The 18,403-nt window shown below is 38.4% G+C and overlaps 3 protein-coding genes across 3 annotated transcripts; 1 reads left to right on the plus strand and 2 right to left on the minus strand.

Annotated features, from left to right (window-relative positions):
* The first annotated feature begins 2,930 nt into the window (after window positions 1-2,930).
* On the plus strand, window positions 2,931-6,455 carry LOC121983126. Its single transcript, XM_042536097.1, has 4 exons — window positions 2,931-3,457; window positions 4,205-4,393; window positions 4,683-5,027; window positions 5,118-6,455. The coding sequence occupies exons 1-4, from the start codon at window positions 3,047-3,049 to the stop codon at window positions 6,054-6,056; spliced, it is 1,884 nt and encodes a 627-aa protein (XP_042392031.1). The 5' UTR covers window positions 2,931-3,046; the 3' UTR covers window positions 6,057-6,455.
* A 1,573-nt stretch (window positions 6,456-8,028) lies between these two features.
* Window positions 8,029-9,454, minus strand: LOC121983138 (diacylglycerol O-acyltransferase 3-like). The gene is made up of 2 exons (XM_042536108.1): window positions 8,994-9,454; window positions 8,029-8,857 (listed from the first exon to the last, which is right to left on the minus strand). The coding sequence occupies exons 1-2, from the start codon at window positions 9,351-9,353 to the stop codon at window positions 8,165-8,167; spliced, it is 1,053 nt and encodes a 350-aa protein (XP_042392042.1). The 5' UTR covers window positions 9,354-9,454; the 3' UTR covers window positions 8,029-8,164.
* Window positions 9,455-9,931: 477 nt separating this feature from the next.
* Window positions 9,932-12,933, minus strand: LOC121983149 (receptor-like protein EIX2). The gene is made up of 2 exons (XM_042536114.1): window positions 12,593-12,933; window positions 9,932-12,423 (listed from the first exon to the last, which is right to left on the minus strand). Exon 2 carries the CDS (start codon window positions 12,231-12,233, stop codon window positions 10,095-10,097), a length of 2,139 nt encoding a protein of 712 aa, XP_042392048.1. The 5' UTR covers window positions 12,234-12,423; window positions 12,593-12,933; the 3' UTR covers window positions 9,932-10,094.
* Between the last annotated feature and the right edge of the window lie 5,470 nt (window positions 12,934-18,403).

Here is an 18,403-nt window from a genome sequence, read left to right on the forward strand (position 1 = left end):
GCCACGTCAACAAACGGCTAGTCGCGACCAGTGAGCTATAAATAGAACCCTAATACTCAAAATTTGTAAAAAAAAAATACACTTTGTACTTTCGTTTACAAGTCTTGTTTTTATTGTTTATGCTTAACCATTGTAAGATGCTACTCCGCCTTCATGAATGAGTTTTTTTAGTGAGTTTTACATTGCCTTAGATTAACAACATCTCTGGTTACAAACCAAGTAAAATCTTTTGTCTGTTCTCTATTTTGTTTATGTTTTATTTATTTAAAATTAATGTTTGTTCCTTGTTAAGTTTGATAGCAAGAGATTCAAATTCACTCCTCCCCTCTAGTCTGCCTACGTGACCTACATTCACAACATCAAAGATTTCTTTGTGAGATAACCTCTTGTCCAAGATGAGCATTCATTTGATACTTGAAATCAATCAATCAAATGTTAGAGGTGCATTAGATTAACAAATCTAAAACCAAACTCAATACTCCAGATATATTCAGGTCACCTGACTATTCTTGGAGGTGGGTAACCTTCTCTCTGATTTGTCCACTAGATAAATCTGAAAGTGCTCATAGTAATGCATCTAGTAGTCGACCTTGACAGTTTGCCCCCCACTATTGAGTCGCATAAACTAGTTAATTGATTTTATAAGTCGTCTTGTACAACAACTCTGTCTAATTGGCTTGTCAATTGATTTTACAAGAGTGCATAACCTTGCACGGCTGCTCCGCCAATTAATAGTTTTATTGTATGCTCTAACTGTCCTCGGGGCTATAGTGCAGAGGCGTGGCATCCAGGTTGTCACTCAAGCATCCGCGGTTCGAGCCCCAGTTATGACGAATTTACAAGAATTTTTCCTCCAAATGGGGCACACAACTAAAGGATGCTGGGATCCTGGGCTGCCTGCTGCGAGCGCTTCCCGATTTACCTTGGTGGTTGGTGGGAAACTTTCATGGGGTCGGGCCGATTACCCCAGCCCGATTAATTTTTTTTTTTTATTGTATGCTCTAATTGGTTATTGAATTATGGTGCTTTGTGAATCCACCATGTATCGTCTTTTCCACCGCACTATGCTTGAGGCATCCAAACTCAAGTCTTGTACAATTAAATCATCATCTCTACCTCCATTGTCACATCTCAAGGGTACTCATAGTTCGATCCAAGTTATGACTTATTTGTAGGAATTTTTCTTCCAAATAGGGTGTACAACCAAAGAATGCTGAGCTTCTAGACTATCTGACACAAACGCTTCCCGATTTATTTTGATGACTAGTAAAAAATTTCTATAAAATCGGACCGATTATTCCAAGACTAGTTAATGAAACTAATTATATTTATTATTTTTTAAAAAAAATTTTATTATCATATCTTTATTGTCACATCTCTAGGGGCATCCAAACTCATGTACTATTAAGTCATCTTCACTACCTCCATTGTCACTTCTCTTCATTAGCTTCAATAAGTCTGTATCTATTAACTATGTCTTTTATCAGCTATTTTATCTCTACTTTTAAATGATATGTATTTGTTAAAAGAAATTAATTTAAACCATATTTATCTAAAAAATATTATACTAGTGATTATAGAAAAATGAATTAAAATATACTATCAAATCGATCAGCCAACTATATATTACATCCTAACACCGTCCTATATCAAAATTGAGATTATTAGCTGCTTAATCCTTTCAAGAATAATAAAATAACACTTGAGAAGGGTTTAATTTCATAAAAAAATATTTTAAAAAACATATCAAAAAATACTTTTTTCAATGAAAATTGAACATAGGATAAGTGTCAAAACCACACTAAGATTTAAAAGTAATTACATATTTTGAAGAATCATTGAATGGTCAACGGCAGTTGGGCCATGTTTTTTTTCCATGAGTTAAATTAAATCCCACACAAAATAAAACCAGAAAAACGTGGGATAAATTTTCTTCCCGTTACGTCACTATAAATTTCACTTGGCTACATCCACCGACAGGATGCCCATCTCCCTTATCCTAAAAATCCCACACAAAGGAAAACAAGAAAAATGTTGAATTAAATTCCTCTTATTTATTATTTGTTAACAACTCCAGGAGAATCTATTTATTCGCATTCATGTATCAGTCGTTATATTTTTATTTTATTTTATTTTATTTGATAGAATAGTATAAAATTTCCCGACATGAAGAATCAGTCTTTAAACCTTTTTTTTTCCAAAGTACGGATGAATTAGAGGAGAATGAAAATATTATTTTTAATGCAAAACTAAAGAATCCGCGGATTGATAATTTTTTCCGCAGTTAATTCGTTTTTCTTCTCCATTAGTGTAAAGGGAATGCAATAAAGCAGTATAAAACAAAACTTAATTAAAAAAATAGGGCATTAATTTCTGTCTCCCTGTTTTGACCAAGTTTCACCGGCTCAAAAATATACTGCACTTAAATCGATCGGACTCGAGTCAAATTGGTCGAATAATTATCCAGACCAATCATATCCTGTGGAAACATATTATGAGGACGCGTGCATAGCCTTTCTACTCAATCATTTTTTTCTGCGTTGAGTCAGCGGACGGACCGCGTCCCTACTCGCTGTCGAGTCTTCGTCGTGCACGAGACGACACTGCCCATATCGTGATCCACGAATTGACTCGACCCATCACAGTCCACAAGGCACTCTTCAAATTTGGACGTCGATCTGTGCTCGTGGATATTCAATGTTTTAGTATCGCATTGAATAAAAGATATTTGGATTAAATTCGCATGAGCTGGAAGTTAGCCGTCCAATCAGCCAGCAAGAAGCGGACGACGACGGAGGAGACGCAAGCAAACGCGTCGCTCACGGTCTGCTCACGTGGGAGGAAACCGCCCACGTCGCGTAACGCGGCATCTCCTGCCGCAAAAGGAAAAGGAGGGAGGAAGACTCCGCCTCCTCCAGGCTGTCGATTCTATAGATAGAACGGCAGCAACTTCCTATATATTCTCCGCATCGAATCGGGGCTGCGAAATCGAGGACGAATTATTAGTGGAATTGATCGAGGCGATTTGGTTGATCACGCGATCGATATGGTGGTGACGACGATGATGAGATTATCCTCGCCGTCGCCGGAGAATTTGCGTATGCGGAAGAAGTTCAAGGTCTCCGTGAGGGTGGATGCCGTCGATGGCCTTCCCTCAGCTCTGCCGGGGGCAGGCGCGGCGGCGGCTGTCGAGATCGAGTGGCGCCGGCGGCCGTCGCCCAAGGTTGTCGGTGCGCTGTCCTTCCTCGCGGGAAGAAAGAAGACGGAGCGAGGGGTCACGTCGAAGAGGATCGCGGACGAGGGCTTGAACGTCGCCGCCGCTCGTTGGGGCGACGGCGACCAGGAGAACCGGTTCGAGAAGGTGTTCCGATTTCGCGACTCCGATCTGGTCGCCGCCGGTTCGCTCGACGGACTCGATTCTTGCAGAGCGTGGGACGTCTCCTTTACTGTCCTATACGTGAGTCATTATGATTTTTTCATTAATTCGAACTTCTGTGCAATTGAACATTCTGTTCGATACTTCATCAAGAAAACATTTAACATTTTTTTTGATAATTGTTTGCCGCTAAATTAGGTGATTTTAGATGTGTTTGTCATGAAAAAGTCTGCCAATTCCTATCTTTGACCGTTGACCGTTGACCATTGACCGTTGAGTCAATCGCTTCGTACATGAACATTAATAGACCAATCTTGTCGACAGAGTCAATTTCCTATTTGGTTTCAATTTGAAACTTATGAATTAGTAAGAAATTCAATATGTGCATTTAGTATGTGATTCTTAAATCAATCGATGAGCAGTTTGGAAATTGCCAACAACATCATTGGTTTAAATTATAGGGGAAAAAAGGAACTAGAAAATTAGCCAATCTCTGAACAGTAAAAAGTTTCTTAAGCATTTCTGTTGACTGGAATGAGAACTTGTCCTAAACTTTTACCATGATTAAATTCACTTTGAATCTATTTTTTTCCGGTTTCTGATACTATTTGCTGTTATTCTGCTAAGTCAACTTGTTTATTCTCCACTTTGCTTGACACAGTTTTGATCGTTTTAATTTTCATAATAGCTCTGTAATAATACATTTTTAAAGAAATGTGTTGAATTCTAAAGATTTCTTTGAACTGACGAACTCCTTTGACTGAAGTATTTCTTCCATTATTCTGTCAATAGATTCTAGTTTCTCAATGTCTAAGTTTACTTCTTCAGGGAAATATTGATAATGGAGTGGAGGTGAAGGAACTTGAAAGAATCGGGACAGCAACGGTAAACCTAGTTGAATGGGCTAGGGAATGCCTGTCCCAGAAAACAGGAGGAAGGCCAGAAGAGAAGGAACTCATGAAGCAATTACCCATCTCCTTAGTGACGGACAGCTTGTCAAGTTATGGAATGCTCTATGTAAGATTCCTTCCCTAGTCCCTACTCCTGTGTGTTCAGATAGACAATAGATATCGCTTTCTTAGGAGCTAGGAAAACGATTCTTTCTTCAAGTTAGCATTAAACTAGACAAACCATAACGATCTATTTTGTCTGAAAGTTTAATCCTTAAAAAATAACTCAATTTTAATTTAATTTTAATGATCTTATCTAGGATTCTAACATTTGTCCTTTATTCTGCATCTATGACGTTAACTAGAACTTCCTTCTTGCATTGTGAATTTGTGAGCTAATTTTAAGGATGCTGCAGGTAACTGTCAGTTTCACGGAGGTGAGTACTGGCAACGTAAAACCGAGTTCATCAGCCAATGCAGAAAACACAAAAATAGAGCAAATGGACCGACAAATTGAGAGATCCAATTCAGGAAGCTCTGACAGAGGAAATACAGAAGATGATGGCATATTGGCAGATAATACTAATCGAAGTCACACTGCTAGCAGCAGTGGAATATCAAGCCCAGAGCCAGAATCGACTTCAAAGAGATGGTTCAGCTGGCGTAAGAAGAGCAAAAGTAGTTTTTCATATGGGGATCTTGAGGGAGAAAGCAAAAGGACTTCCTTGTCTCAGGAACTCTTTTTTTCTGATAACATCAATGTAAGCAAACTTTCTCTATAACTTATTTCTCAAATCTTCCTTTCGTAGGTCTGGATTGACAATTATAATTGCCTTTCATTGTGTTACCAGAAAGGATCATCAGGGGGATCTAGTCAAGATGATATTGATTCCGTTGGTAGATGGACAAGTGAAGAATTTGTGAGCAGGGACAAACAAGCAAAACTCAAAGTTCAAACATTCTTTGCTTCCATCGATCAGCGAGATCCAACTGCTGGAGGAGAGAGTGCATGCACAGCAATCGTCGCAGTGATTGCTGATGCCCTCCACAGAAACGATCTGAATACTCCAACTAGATCAGAATTTGATGCATTTATCAGACAAGGCTCATTGGAGTGGCAAAAGTTGTGCAATAACAAGTCATACATCGAGCGGTTTCCAGACAAGCACTTTGATCTCGAGACGATATTGGAAGCGAAAACCAGGCCAATATCCATTTTACATGACAAATCTTTCATTGGGTTCTTTCAACCGGAGAGCTTCAAATCATTGCATGGCTTAATGTCATTCGATGACGTTTGGGCTGAGATAGTAAGCGACAATGCAAGACACAATAAGGTCTACATTATTAGTTGGAATGATCACTTCTTCATTCTCAAGTTGGAATCAGACGCATACTATATTATGGATACTCTGGGAGAGCGACTATACGAAGGATGCCAGAAAGCTTATGTCTTAAGATTCGACGATACCACAGAGATGTATCATTGCTGTGAAGAAAACAAGGGAGCTGAAGACAATGAAGAGCTAATTTGTAGAGGGAAAGACTGTTGCAGAGAGTACATAAATAGATTCTTAGCTGCTATACCATTGCAGGAGGAGTTGGAACTGGAAAAGAAAGGGATCGAGACCAACACAGCCCTCCACCAGAGGTTGCAGATCGAGTTCCATTTGACTCAAGCTTCAACTGATGGAAGAAGTGACGGTCATTTGAATTGGAATGACTGTTGGACTAGCGCAGTAATGAATCCATGGACCACACAAGGAGAAACAATATTACTAGGGATATAGATTGGGTTGACAAAGTTATAGATTGGAACTGACAGACAATGCGAAAACACCAAATATAAACTGTTTGGACACGATTGTAGAAGAGAAGTTAGCCACCACATCGAAGTAGTGGCTGCGTATGTAAATAAATCTCTTCTTCCGAGAAGGTTGTGCCAATCTTCAAGGCAGACTCTCTGTGGTGGTTGGCAACGGTAAGTTAATTCGAGATACCAGTGAAACTAAAAGTGTGCAGTTCTAGGCGGTTAATATATTTTTTTCTTCCAATTTGATGAATGCGTCTATTCACATCTAGATGATGCAAATGGTTGGATTGGAATTGAGTTTTGTTCAATTATTCAATGGAGTTGAATCAATGTTGTCAAAGTTGTTGCGTACTAAGAAGTAATTATTTTCAATTTCCTCGCTGAGTCCTCATGCGTTAACTCCATTATATCTTAACTGGAGAGGGGTTTCTTAATCTCAAAACAAAATGATTCTTGTGCAAAAGGCGGGTCCCGCCGCCCAGCGGCCCCTAGACCTGGCCCCACAGGGATCTTAGGAGGAGGTAAATCAGTGGTGAATGCTGGCCCGGGTAAGGGGTCAAAACAAAATGATTCTTGATACGGCAAGGAGGTTTTTCTTAATCTCAATACAAAATGATTCATGATACGGTATATTGTGCGCAGACCCAGAAGTGTGTGGCAAGTGATGTGACCATTAAAGTTAAGGTAAGATGATAATCAAAGTATGGTAAGATGTCAGTCAGAGTATAGGTAGTAGAACGAGTTATTTTCACCAGGGCTCAGCTCTTCACTTGGCACTATAACCTTCAGTAGTATGAAACCGGTCGACACAGGATCCCGATCGTGCTAAGGGGACTTAGTGCTCCACTTCTCAGTATCAATATACCTAGCATATAGTCGGTCAACCCTATAGCAGGTCGAACTTAAGGGACCTAGCTTCCCATTCTTTGAACACAAATCTCTCAGCAAACTATTAGTCAGTCCAAAGGGTCGGTCGGAGTTAGAGGACTTATCGCTCTACTCAGTGTCAAGATATACAGAATGAACCCGAATGACCCTAACGATAGTCGGACATACTAAGATCTAGTCAGACTTACAGAACCAAGGCACTCGACATACAATATCTCTCAACATATAGCCAGTTGGCCCAATAACCGACTGAATCTTTAGGGCTCAGCTCCCCACTCTCATATATCAGTCTCCCTTCATACAGCTTGTCGGATAAAGTGCCAGTCAAATTGCCTCCAGAAGACAACAACATTAGAGAATCATAACTACCTTGTTAGAGAATAACAACTATTCACTAGGGCATATTCCTTATTCATTACTCTGACATATGTGCACGATGCAACCTTCTCGAAGGGTGGCTATATACCTTCCATCACTCGACATACTCTGACAGCATATTCTCTTAACTGTCTTATTGATAGCGGAAGTTACAAAAGATTGTTTATATATATATATATATATATATATATATATATATGTGTGTGTGTGTGTGTGTGTGTGTGTGTGTGTGTGTGTGTGTGTGTGTGTGTGTGTGTGTGTGATGGAAGATTTCTCTAGGATGATTGTACAACTTTCAGATTGTACATCTTTCATTACTCGACATCTTTTGAGAGCAAATATTCCTTGTCACTTCATTATTACAGAGGTTATGAAAGGTGTTATAAAGGGAGGGTCTTCTGCATTGGCGAGGTACGCTTACATTTTTACTTACATAATACATTTTACATTCATCTTCTCACTTTTCGCTTTGCCACCGTACTGACTTGAGCGTTGAAGTGTTTGTACTAGGAACCTCCTCCTTAGTTCTCGCTCTAACGTTCCCTTTGCTCTCTCGTTGATGTACACAGAGAGGAAGGAGGTGTGAGAAGTCTTTTTCTTGTCAGTTCAAAGTCTTCTTTTAGTCAACAGTAAATAATATAATCACATGTCCAACCCTCCATCTCTCCCAATTTTAGATAGGATTAATTCTCAATCTCAGTTTTTCTAAAATTAATCTTAAACTTGTTTACCAAGTACTATTATGAGAGCATAACAACCACAACAATGAGAAAAGAAGATAAAACAAGAGAAATGGTTTGCCTCAAACTAATTAAAGAGTTATTCTATTATTTGTAACGACGCCACCGGACTTGCGCCCTTATTCTCCCCGTAAAAATTGGCTACGATTGTTCCAACATCTTCTAATCCAACACCAATGCACAGAGGGCTCCTCGGAGCAATGGCTTCATCGGAGTGATTCAGGACTCGTACATTCGGCCCTTGCTTGCACTTGCCCATGCACTTGCAGCCGACAACTGCACCCTCGCTTCCAATCTTCTTGTTGAATTCCTCCATTAACTCCAGTGCCCCGGACCTCTTGCATTTGCCTCCCATGCACACTTCGACCTTGTTAACAAGCATCTCGGTCGCGGGCGCGGACACGGCGCGCTTCGAGCTACTGCAAGAGCCAATTGTTGCTACGCTGTAGTTGCTGCTATCTTGCGGTGGCTTTTGTGCGTTGTGATGCTCTGTTTCTTCCACTGGCTTGGGCGGCGCTGCAGGGGAGATCGGTAGGCTTTTGGACTCGGGTTCTTGAACAATAATAGAAGCTTGGTGGTTGTTCATAGTGACAACCTCGCCGTCGCACTCGCTGTCGCTGGATTCTGAGGAAGAAGAGCTTGTGGATGATTCATTGCAGCCTTTCTTCATCGCAGCCTTAGTTGCCGACTTCTCTTCCTTTCTTTTTCTCTTCATCTCTTTTTCTTGCGCTCTTAGCTGCCTCAGTTCCGCAATCAAAAGTTCTGCTGCTTCCTGATTTCAATCAACAATAGCACACCAGACAAAAGAATTCAATTTTTCAGAATCTAGAAGGAAGATTTAACTGAAATTTTAAGAAATTTCAACAAATTCCTACTTAATACTTTTCCAATATTAATCTAAGTCTCACCGTGATCATCTTCCCCTCGGCTTCCGGAGCGAGTCCTTGGCTCGCGTCGACGCTGGCGATGCCCATCGAACACAACGCCGCAAGATCCTTAGAAAGCCCCTTCATCAGCTTTGCCTTCTTCTTCTCCTCCTTCTTAAACTTCCCTCCCCCGCACCGGACCGGCGAGGCGTAGTACTTGAGGTGCCCCACGTCTGAGAACGACGCCGATAGCCCCATCCTCCGAACCGAAGCACTAACCCTCCTCGCGAAGCGCGCCTTGGATGGGGCAGCGGTGGGGACGAATCCTGTAACACAATCGCGAATCGTCTGAACGCAGGATACGGCCGTGGTTCGACGGAGCACGACGCCGGAGAACTCCATCTCTCGGCCTTCGATTCGATGCGTGTCGTCGGAGGAGAAGAAGTCGATGGACGCTTGTGGGTTCGGACAAGCTTCGTTTGGGCTTATTGGTTGGTGGAAGAAGACCCTGTCCACGCTGTTAGATTTTTAATGGTTCAGGGTGACGTGTCATATACGTTGACTGAAGAATACTTTCCTTTTCCTGGCACGTGGGCGGCCGCAGCCCAGCACGACGTACTCGTTGATTCCGTTTGTTCTATTTTTCTAGATCTCAGATTATTGAATTATTTAAATTAAAGTTGTTCATTTAATTAAACTATTGTACAAGTATAAATAAATTTTTACACTGAAAACTAAACTTTTCTTTTGCAGCTCTGGATTAATACAAGTATCGACGATTATTATGATCCAGAGCTGAGATTTGAATGGGACGATTGATAGTTCTCAAGTTAATGAGAAGAAATCATTCAGTGGAAATTGCAGAAGAGATCCTGCGAGAATTCTATCTTCATTAAACAGTAAATTATAAGCAGTCAGTGAAAAATTAAATCATGCAAGAAGTCCTAGAGATAGAGAATTGTCAGAATGAGAAGCAGCATTACTCACAGTTCACGCATTAACATGCCATATTTACATAACTTCCATAAAGGAAAACATTACATGAATCTAGATATCTAATCTTCTCACTCCAACTGAGATACAACGCAAGAAATCATCGTTATTCATTACTATATTTTATTTCGCTGTTTTGCAGTAATCAGATTAGTCTTGTCTGTTTAACCGAGCAAGACAGAGATGCAGTTGCAACAAAATTCGATCATAGTAGCTATCGATTCCACGGAAGTATGCGTATCTCCATTCTGTCTTGAAGAAGAGGAAGCCACAGAAGGTCCAGAATCCCATCACAAATCCAACCATCATGGGAATAAAAAGCCAGATCCATTCAAAATCTTTCATTTTATGAACTTCATGAACAGTTGCATCCACTGAACAGTCAATGGAAAGTGGTGGCCCACAGAGCCCAGGATTGCCCATATAGCTAGAAGTATCATTGAGAGTTTGAAGTTGATGACCGGATGGTATCCTTCCCACTAGATTGTTATATGACAGATTTATATAGCTCAGGAAGTTCAAGTTCGCCAAGCTATTCGGAATATTACCAGAGAGTTCGTTCACTGACAGGTCAAGAGATTCCAATGACTCCATCTCACCTATTTCTTCAGGAATTCTGCCACTAAGATGATTTCTAGCCAAGTTTAAATTATGCAACCCTTTAAGACGTCCAATTCCTCGAGGGATCTCTCCTATTAAGCTATTTCCAGAAAAATCTAAACTTTTGGTTAGTTCTGAATCATAGGGATAATGAAGGTTTTGCCCCTTCGTTGATATAACAAGATCAACATAATGTGAATACGGAGTACCATGAATATAGTGCCCCTTTGTAGTTAAAAATAGACCATTACGATTTGTATACCAATATTGTGATGTCAATGCCATAGCAGTAAAATTACCCATGCAAAAGGGTAAGGATCCCGAGAAGGAGTTGTTTGAAAGATTCAATATTTCAAGTTCTTCAAGTTGTGTAAGTTGCTGTGGGATGTTTCCAGAAAAATTATTAAAACCAAGATGAAGTACTTGTAACCTCTGTAAACTTTCTCCCATCCACGCTGGTAAGCTGCCAGCAAATGCATTATAAGCCAGATCAAGATAAAATAAATTTGTGCAATTTTGCAATGAGGAAGGTAATTGACCAGAAAAACCATTATTATTCAGCGCTAGTCGACCAAGTTTCTTCATGAACCCAATTGTTCTTGGAATTTCTCCAAACAAATGATTGCAGGCCAAATTCAATGTCTCAAGCTCTTTCAGTGATTCCCCTAAGCAATAAGGAATTTCTCTAGTCAAACTGTTGTTTGATAAGTGAAGAAAAAGGAGACGTGTCCAATTGCAAATGGACAATGGTATGCCACCTTCCAGGAAATTGTTTGCAAGAGACAATAAAACCACATCAGACTGTGTCGAGGACTCTAATTGTGTGGAGGAATCATTGTAGGAAAAAAAATCATCCAGTTGGCCTTCCAGTTGGTTAGTGTCGAGCCTTAACTCCTGCAGTCTGCTAACCTCCAAAAATGTCGGCAGTTTACCTTTAATTTGGTTGCTAGACGGGTACAAAAATTGAAGAGTTGAAGATGACAGATTCCATAACCAACTAGGCAATGTTCCTGCAATTTGATTGTCAGACAAATCCAAGATTTCTATTCTTGTTTGTAATTGTAACCATCTAGGAATCTCAGGCCCTATTTCACATCTCATCAGTTGAACACTAGCAAGTTGATAAGGAGGAACCCAGTTGGGATCAAAAGATATCTTCAGGTTGTTATAAGACAAGTCCAGATCTTCTAATCTCGTTAGGTTTTCAAAGTGGACCTCTGATACACTGCCTTGGAGTTGATTACCACAGAGATACAAAGAGGTGAGATTAGAAAGCTTCCCGATCCCTGTAGGTATTGAGCCATTAAGAGTATTATCACACAAATCTGCAAGTGTAAGACTAGTCAAATGCACGATCCAATTGGCCAAACTTCCACTCAGTCGATTGCCCTGCAAACTCAGTAATTCCAATCTCTGCAGATGTGCTATTGATCTGGGTATAGCTCCCTTGACATTGGAATTATTGGATAAATCAAGGTAAGTAAGAGAGGTTAAACCTCCGATGGCTTCAGGAATTGTGCCATAGAATCCAGAAGAACCAAGATCCAGATGTGTAAGGCTACTAACATTCCACACCCATTGGGGAAACGTGGAATTGAAATTATTACCGTAGATGTCAAGGATCTCAAGAGAGGTGAAGTTAACATTGGATGAAGACACCGGGATGACTTTAAGGTCGCAGTCGCGCATTATCAATGCATTGAGAGACCCCTGCAAGCTGGATGGCAAGAGCCAGTCAGTTAAATTGGTGAGTGGCAACCTACTGATGTCCAAATGTTTAAGAGAAGAAAGATTGGTGAGCCAATCAAGATTGTCAATATGTTGTTGTCCATAATCTAGAGCTGCATCTAAATCAAGGTAGCGTAGCTTGGTGAGGTTCCTGAATTCAAGAGGAATACCTCCAGTGAAGAACTAGAGAGGTTGAGATATTTTAGTTTCTTGAAATGAAGTATAAATTTTGGGAAAGGCACGTTATAGAAATAATTGTAGCTGAGATCCAAGTGATTCAGCTCAGTTAACGCAAGCAATGATGAGTTGATCTCATGAACCTGGCCCCGGTGATGTTGTTGAATGCGTTCACTGAGCTTGAGCTTCACCACATGACGGGTTGTGGGGTGGCAGACAACTCCCTCCCACTTGCAGCAGTCTTCTTCTTCTTCCCAAGAAGACATTCTTTTAAGCGCACCGTTCATCCCAGCTCCGAATGCAAATAGCGCATCTCTCTCGACAGCAAGGCACGATCTTGCTGTTGTGGTAGTTAGGAAGCCTAGAAAGAACAAAAATATGAGAAGCAAGTGGGAAGGTTTCATGTTGACACTCATGCTCAGGAACACCAACGGACTTATCAGATATGAAGATTGAAAAGAGAAGGTAAAGCAATCTATGTTCTGTACTCTCTTTGATAATACTCCCAACAGCATTTATAGATTGTTTTGGCACGTTGAGTGATAAATAAAGTACAAAAAAAAATTAAAAGTGTTTTTTTTATAGAATCCTTAACAAAATAGTTTTTTTTCTTTATTATTACAAAATATCACATATCATATTTTCTACAAATTTCATTGTTTTTTAAATTTATTGTACGTTTTTATCTATATTTTAAAAAGACCGATCCATCATTCAACTGATTCTTAAGTTTATTAAAAACAATCAATATATATTTCCTAACCTATCTGCTTAAGTTATTGGGTCAACATATTTTGTCAATCGTTCAAGACGTGAATGGTACGTTGAGTTTAACTTCAAACGCATTATCTCATGTTCAAATTAAATGCCCCCACTTGACTCTACCTTTTCCTTCTATGTTTAGACTAAGTCATGACCCAAAAAAAAAAAAAATGGAATATTGCTACTGAATTGTTAATTTTTCTCGACGTGTGGGAAATTTTATTTGATTTGTGGCGTCGAGGCCAGAGCTAAAAGTCATCAGCAACGAGTAGTGATGGAGACGTAAGTCTCTACAAAGACGTAAGTCCATTGCAATAAATAGATGACTCCAAAAGTACCACTGGAATCGAACACGACACATCATTTCAATTTAGATTCCATACAGACACAATGGACAGGAGCAAACAACCAAGAAGAAAGGTTTTAAGGTGGAGGACTTTTGGAATGGACTGTGATACGTGCTCATGGACTGAATGCCTGTGAAATAATCGAATATTAGTATTGGTTGCACAAGAGAACGGTATTAGTATTTGATACGGTGAATACAAGAGGACCCTGATGTTGGGGTTGAAGTCACGAAGAACAGATAATGTGAAGGCAAAAGATAAGGAGGATCAATCCTCAGAACTATTATGAGCATGTGGCGCAGAAAATTGAAAGTCAGAAAAAAGGACTTGCAGGTGCTCGAGAAGGGTCCAGGTGCTCAGAGGTTCGGATGCCCTGAGTGGATCTAAGCGCCTGGATTAGCCCAAACCCAGCCACTCATACAGATAAGTTGGCACACTTCGATTAGCCGACACACGTCATCATCCAAGCGTCTAGGGGTGGTCCAGGCACCCGAGAGTGCATAGAGGCTACTAGATAGAGTTTCACCGGGGTGCAACTACGTTAGCAATCCAGGCATTCAAAGGTGGATAATCCAGTGATGAAATAGGATTGGATAGACCACAGCCCAGACGTCTGGGGGTGGTCCAGGCGTCCAAAAATACCTATAAATGGAGATCCGAGCATGTAGTAGCTTCAGGAATCAATTTTCTACAAGTCATTTATGTGCTTCCTCGATTGTTCGGTTGCTCCGACCTCGTACTACTATTGTGCTACAACGTTGCTACACCCGACTACGATAGACGGACAAACTCCAACATCCGAGTTACTCATTTCTCCATCTTTAGTTGGGTAACTTTTAATTTAAAGCTAATTTCTTTTGCATAAGTGTCGGTTTGTTACATTTCTTCTTTCTTTCTCTTTGTACTAAATTGTGATTGTTTAGTAGATTACCCATCGAAAAGGTCCAAAAGACCTAGATCTTGGAGTAGAAGTCGTCGAAAGTTCCGAGCCAAATAAAAACTGCTTGTGTTCTTCTTTTCTCTTTTTCTTTCGTTCGTATATTATTTCCGCTGGGCACTCATTTACTAAGTTCTTCTTAGATTCTAGCTACGTGGAAACACTTTTGAGTGTTTGTGAATGTCAACTTCTACTTCAGCTTCTGTAATTTTTACTCAAAAGCTGGAAGCAAGAATTTAATACTTTTACTTTTTTTAAGATTTAAAATTAAAAATTGACATTTATATCTTTAATAAATTTATCATTTTACATAATTACTATAATATTTTTAACTTTAATAAATTTATCATTTTACATAATTACAACCACACTTCTACCATCTTTATTTTATAAATAATATTTTATATTTTTATATCATTTGTATTTCTAGAATTTTTTTATACATATTCTTGTATATTTATATAGATTTTGTCATTTTTTTATTTTTATTTTTATTAATTATATATTTTTATTAAAAAAATAATTTTAATACAATATTTAAAATATAATAATAATTATATAAATAAATAGTTTATTAAAATTATATTTAAATAATTTAAAAAGATTAATTTATATAATTTAAGAATATTATTATCATTAAATTAAAAATTAAATTTAAAATTAATTATTCATTAAACACTCCGACTTTACCTTATATTAATTTTTAGTTTTTATTTCTAAACATCATACATTAACTTTTCACTCACTTTAAAATAAATTTTATAAGAATCACTATTCAATAATTAAAAACTCTCCCAAATATTTCCTTAATTATACCTTTCCCTTCTATCTTTAGACTAAGGCATAAATAAAAACATAAAAATGGAATATTGCCACCGAATTGTTAATTTTTCGCGACGCGAGAAAAAATTTATTTGACTTGTCGCGTCGAGGCCAGAGGTAAAAGTCATCAGCAACGAGTAGTGATGGAGACGTAAGTCTCTATCAAGAACTATTGTCCATTGCAATAAATAGATGGCTCCAAAAGTCCCACTGGAATCCAACCCGACACTTCATCTTATTAGATCTTATGAAATTTAAATCGATAAAATAGAGAAAAATTTTCAATCATAATTTGAATTGTGTATGTAATCCTGTCTAAAAATAAGTATATTTCTTTTTAAATTCAGTATTTTACATTAGAATCGAGTATATTTTCTATTAAATTGAGCATATTTTTTTTTCTTGTTTTAATATAATTCCTCTTAAATTCAACACCATGTAAAAAGAATATCTAGTATATTTTCTATCCAATTAAGTATCATTTAAAGACAATCTAGTATATTTTCTATCTAATTAAGTATCATTTAAAGAAAATCTAGTATATTCGAATATTCTATTAAAATTGTCCTTCATATTTTTTAGATATAAATAGTCTAAAAATAAGTATAATTCCTATTAAATTCAGCATTTTAAACTAGAATCGAGTATATTTTTCTATTAAATTGAGTATGATGTTTTTCCTATTTAATATAATTCCTCCTAAACTCAGTATCATTTAAAAAAAATCTAGTATATTTTCCATTCAATTGAGTATCATTTAAAGAAAATCTAGTATATTTTCCATCCAATTGAAGCGGAAAAAGAATCGTACTCAATTTGATAGAAAATATATTAGATTCTAATTTAATGTACTAAATTTAAAAGGATTTATACTTATTTTTAGATTTTTTATACTTAAAATATCATGGGCAATTAGATAAATATATTAGACTAGGGAATGAATGTAAAGTTATATTTGTCAATAGGAATTGTATGCAAATTTTTTCAATTTAGATTCCATACAGACACAATGGACAGGAGCAAACAACCAAGAAGAAAGGTTTTAAGGTTGAGGACTTTTGGAATAGACTGTGATACGTGCTGATGGAATGAATGCCTTTGAAATAATCGAATATTAGTATTGGTTGCACATGAAGAACGGTATTAGTATTCTTACTCTATTGTGGAAATTTAAGCGTTAAACTAACCTAACTTTAACCCTCTAATATAATGTTTTCCCTCAAATCATCTATTGGCTTAATATCTATAAACTTTGGTGGGTTGTTCAATTCTGAAAAGAAATGATAAATCAATAAATAATTATTAATTATCGTTGTAATCACTAGTATGCTTTAAGTGGTACTAATGGAAATAGAAGCATTGCTGTAAAATAGTATACCAATAATTTCTATAATCAACGACATAGACTATATAGTAATGAATGATTAATATAATTAATTAAGTTTGAATCAAATAGAACCTAGTTCATTGTAAGCGAATTGAGAAAAAAAAAATAAGATAAGATTTATCTAAGGATGTTGGGCTTCTGAGATGGTCGCCGTGTGCACTTCCCGATTTATCCTAGTAGCATGTGAGAAATCAATAAGTCTAACTGAGATAAAATAAAAAATAAAAGATAAGATTATAAGCTCATTGATTTTTTTTTTAAAAAAATTAAGCTGATTGAACCCTGAGTAAATTAATGATGGTGGATTGTCAGTAGGCACCCGCTGTATGAATTAATGTATGAATTTTTCTTAATGGACATTTAATTTAAAAATACTGGGCTGATGAGACACCCGCTGTAAGCGCTTATGGATTACCTTAGTGGTCGAGAAAAACTTCCGTAGGGTCGGACTAATCACCTCTAGAATTAGTTGACGTAAACTAGATACCTATGCCAACTTAAAAAATTATATAAGCTGATTGAATATATATCATTTGTTGTATTTATTAGAAAATCTTCGTTAGATATATAATAGGAATTTACTATTGCTACAATGGATAAGGGGTCGAATCTCAGTAAAAGCCAAGAAAAATACTCTCCCTGTAATGGTCAACTGCAACTTCCCAATTAATCTTCTCACAAATGGCCATGAAACTGGCCGTGTGGGGTCGCTGAGGTGACAAATGTAGGACTGTTGCGGCCGACTAGAAGGGAGGGTTGAATAGCCCAGTAAAATAAAAACAAAAACGCCCTTCTAGAACTTTCAACAAAACACTTGCATAAAATAAATTGAACGGAAACTAAAGAGAGAAAGAGGCAAAAGGATTTATTTAGTTACAACCAAGGAGGTTGTTAATCCAAGAAATGTCGCACTGGTATCTCCTTCGGGCGGAGAAGCCTCTTACAGCAGTGAAAGCGCAAAACAAAGAAGCTAATCTAAAACTGAAGTGTACAAGCGTTGGAAATGAATTGCTCTGAGTTGTTTAAAAGCTTCTGGACCAAGGCTATATTTATAGCCTTGGTAGGGGGCGCCCTGAGGGTTCCGGGCGCCCTGGGGGGGGGGGGGGGGATAAAACTTTATCCCCTAACGTTCAGATCGAGTCAAAGCTCGATCTAGTGAAAAAGTCAACTCTAGGCGCCCCGGTATGTTCCGGGCGCCCCGGAGGGCTTCAGGCGCTCTGGTACGTTCCGGGTGCCTCGGAGGGGTCCAGGCGCCCCGGTCAGCTCCGAGCGCCCAGACCCAAAAGTCAACTCTAGTTGACTCTTTCGATTTGGGTCCTCTGCTCTGGCTCTAGTCGCCTCGATCCGTGTTTTCAACTCCGGATCCGCTCACTTGGGTGATCTCGGCCATCCAGAAAAGGGCTCACCCGAACCCAACTTCCGGTTTTCTCGAGTGGGCTTCCGCTCCGACTTCTCATCCCTCGGAATCGCCGCGTGTTTCCTTCTCGTCCATCGGCGTACTCATCCGCAGTCTTCGTCTCTCGGACGCACCGTCCTTCTCGCTAGCTGCGTCTCTGTAACGACCCAATTTTCTCTATTTTTGAGTTCTAAATGTCTTCAAAAATATTTAGAAATACTTTTAAAATATTCTAGAGATTTTTAGGAATTTTTAGAGTATTTTTACGTAATTTTTGGAGGTCGTTTAGTATGTTTACAAAAA

The sequence above is a fragment of the Zingiber officinale genome, chromosome 1B, assembly GCF_018446385.1.
Source record: "Zingiber officinale cultivar Zhangliang chromosome 1B, Zo_v1.1, whole genome shotgun sequence".
Taxonomy (NCBI): Eukaryota; Viridiplantae; Streptophyta; class Magnoliopsida; order Zingiberales; family Zingiberaceae; genus Zingiber; species Zingiber officinale.